Raw genomic sequence first — 1,891 nt, forward strand, 5'->3', positions numbered from 1 at the left:
GTTCCACCTTGTGCCCGTTGCCCCTCGTCCTCTCACTGGGAACCACTGAAAAGAGTCTGGCTCCCTCCTCCATCAACCCTCCCTTGGGAAGTAGCGGATCCCCCTGTACCCCCCTCATCCCCCAAACCCTTCTGCCCCCCATTCGCAGGGTCACCCTCTCACCTCTCCCTCCCCCGGCCGGGGGCTGCTGCCGGCGCGGCTCCTGCCCAGCTCCCTCCATCGCTCGGCCCGGACACTCCTCAGCGGGACGTCGGGGCGCTCCGGGGCTGCGCCGCTCCTGCACCCCAACACAGCCGCTGTCGGGCTGGGCTCCCCCGCGCTTCCCGCACGGCCCGGGACCCGCCGGGACCGCCCCGACGCTACCGAAAGTTTCGCTTTCCAGTTCCCCGCAAGGGCCGCCCCGCCGCCACCGCCCCCGTCGTCCTCAGCCCTCCCCTGATACCGGCTCACTGGCGGCCCCGCCGCCCTCCCACCCCTGATTCCCTTCCCCCGGTACCAGCCCGACCCCGGCCCCGGTGGGCAGCAACCCCTCCATCCCCCTTCCCCCGGTACCAGCCCGACCCCGGCCCCAGTGGGCAGCAACCCCTCGATATCCCTTTCCCCGGTACCAGCCCGATCCCGGCCCCGGTGGGCAGCAACCCCCGATATCCCTTCCCCCGGTACCAGCCCAACCCCGGTCCCGGTGGGCAGCAACCCCTCGATCCCCCTCACCTCGGTACCAGCCCGACCCCAGCCCCGGTGGGCAGCAACCCCCGATATCCCTTCCTCTAATACCGGTCCGCTACCGGCATCAGCGAGCGGATCCTCGATTCTCCGCTACCGGTTCGCTCCCGACCCCGGCGGACAGCAACCCCCGGTCCCCTTTCCCCCGGTACCGGCCCGCTCCCAGCCCCGCCCGATCCCGGCCCCGGTGGGCAGCAACCCCCGATATCCCTTCCCCCGGTACCAGCCCAACCCCGGTCCCGGTGGGCAGCAACCCCTCGATCCCCCTCACCTCGGTACCAGCCCGACCCCGGCCCCGGTGGGCAGCAACCCCCGATATCCCTTCCTCTAATACCGGTCCGCTACCGGCATCAGCGAGCGGATCCTCGATTCTCCGCTACCGGTTCGCTCCCGACCCCGGCGGACAGCAACCCCCGGTCCCCTTTCCCCCGGTACCGGCCCGCTCCCAGCCCCGACGGGCAGCGCTTCCCGATCCCAAATCCCCCTTCTCCCAGCACCTGCCCGCTCCTGGCCCCGGTGAGCACCAACCTCCGATCCCCCTTCTCCCGGTAACGTCACGGCCCCCGGCGGGTGACGTTCCCCGCCCTCCCCCGCTCCCGGCGGGCAGACCCCTCACCCTTCCCCGCTACCGGCTCCGGCGGGCGGCGTTCCCCACCCTCCCCCGAGCCCGTCCCGCTCCCAGCGGGCAGCGCATCCCACCGTCCCCAAACACCGGTCCGTGTCCCGGACAGCGCGTCTCCCGTCCCCCGGTCCCGACGCCCCCGCCCCGCACCTGCTTTCGCTTTCCTTTCCCGCACGGCGGGGGCGGGAGGGGGAAGGGGCGGGGCCTGGAGGGAGAAGGGGGCGGGGTTAGACGTCGCCCCGCCCCCCCCCCCGCGAGCGCCGGGTCGGGCTGAGCGCAGGCGCGGGTTCGGGCCGTTCCGTTCCGTTCCGTGAGGCGGCGGCGCGGCCATGCTGCAGAGCCTGGGCCTGGTGGGCACCATCGCGGAGGGGGACGCGGGCCCCGAAGACCCCGAGTCCGGGGGCTCCGAGGATGAGGAGGTGGGGCCGGGCCGGGGCGGGGGAGGCCGGGTCGGATCGGGCCGGGCCCCCCCGGCGGTGGTTGCTCATTGCTGTTACCACAGGAGCCGCGGCGGGCGCCGGGCCCCAGGCGGCGGGGCTCGGCAGG

General features: G+C 73.9%; 1 protein-coding gene across 3 annotated transcripts in view; it reads right to left on the reverse strand.

Moving 5' to 3' along the window:
* The window catches only part of ZNFX1 (zinc finger, NFX1-type containing 1), an 18,588-nt gene that overhangs the window by 15,749 nt on the left and 948 nt on the right, over positions 1-1,891 (reverse strand). Inside the window, exons 1-2 of one of the 3 annotated variants that reach the window (XM_014943732.1) lie at positions 1,496-1,541; positions 163-277 (exon numbers count right to left, since the gene is read on the reverse strand). The exons of 1 other annotated variant lie outside the window; for it this stretch is intronic. In XM_014943732.1, the coding sequence (XP_014799218.1) occupies positions 163-220 (58 nt within the window). In that variant the 5' untranslated portion in view covers positions 221-277; positions 1,496-1,541. Of the gene's footprint in view, positions 1-162; positions 278-1,495; positions 1,542-1,891 lie in introns of those variants that run through there. One more of the 3 variants, XM_014943731.1, reaches the window with a different exon arrangement.

This window comes from Calidris pugnax, unplaced genomic scaffold (assembly GCF_001431845.1).
Source record: "Calidris pugnax isolate Ruff unplaced genomic scaffold, ASM143184v1 scaffold118, whole genome shotgun sequence".
In the NCBI taxonomy this organism is placed as follows: domain Eukaryota; kingdom Metazoa; phylum Chordata; class Aves; order Charadriiformes; family Scolopacidae; genus Calidris; species Calidris pugnax.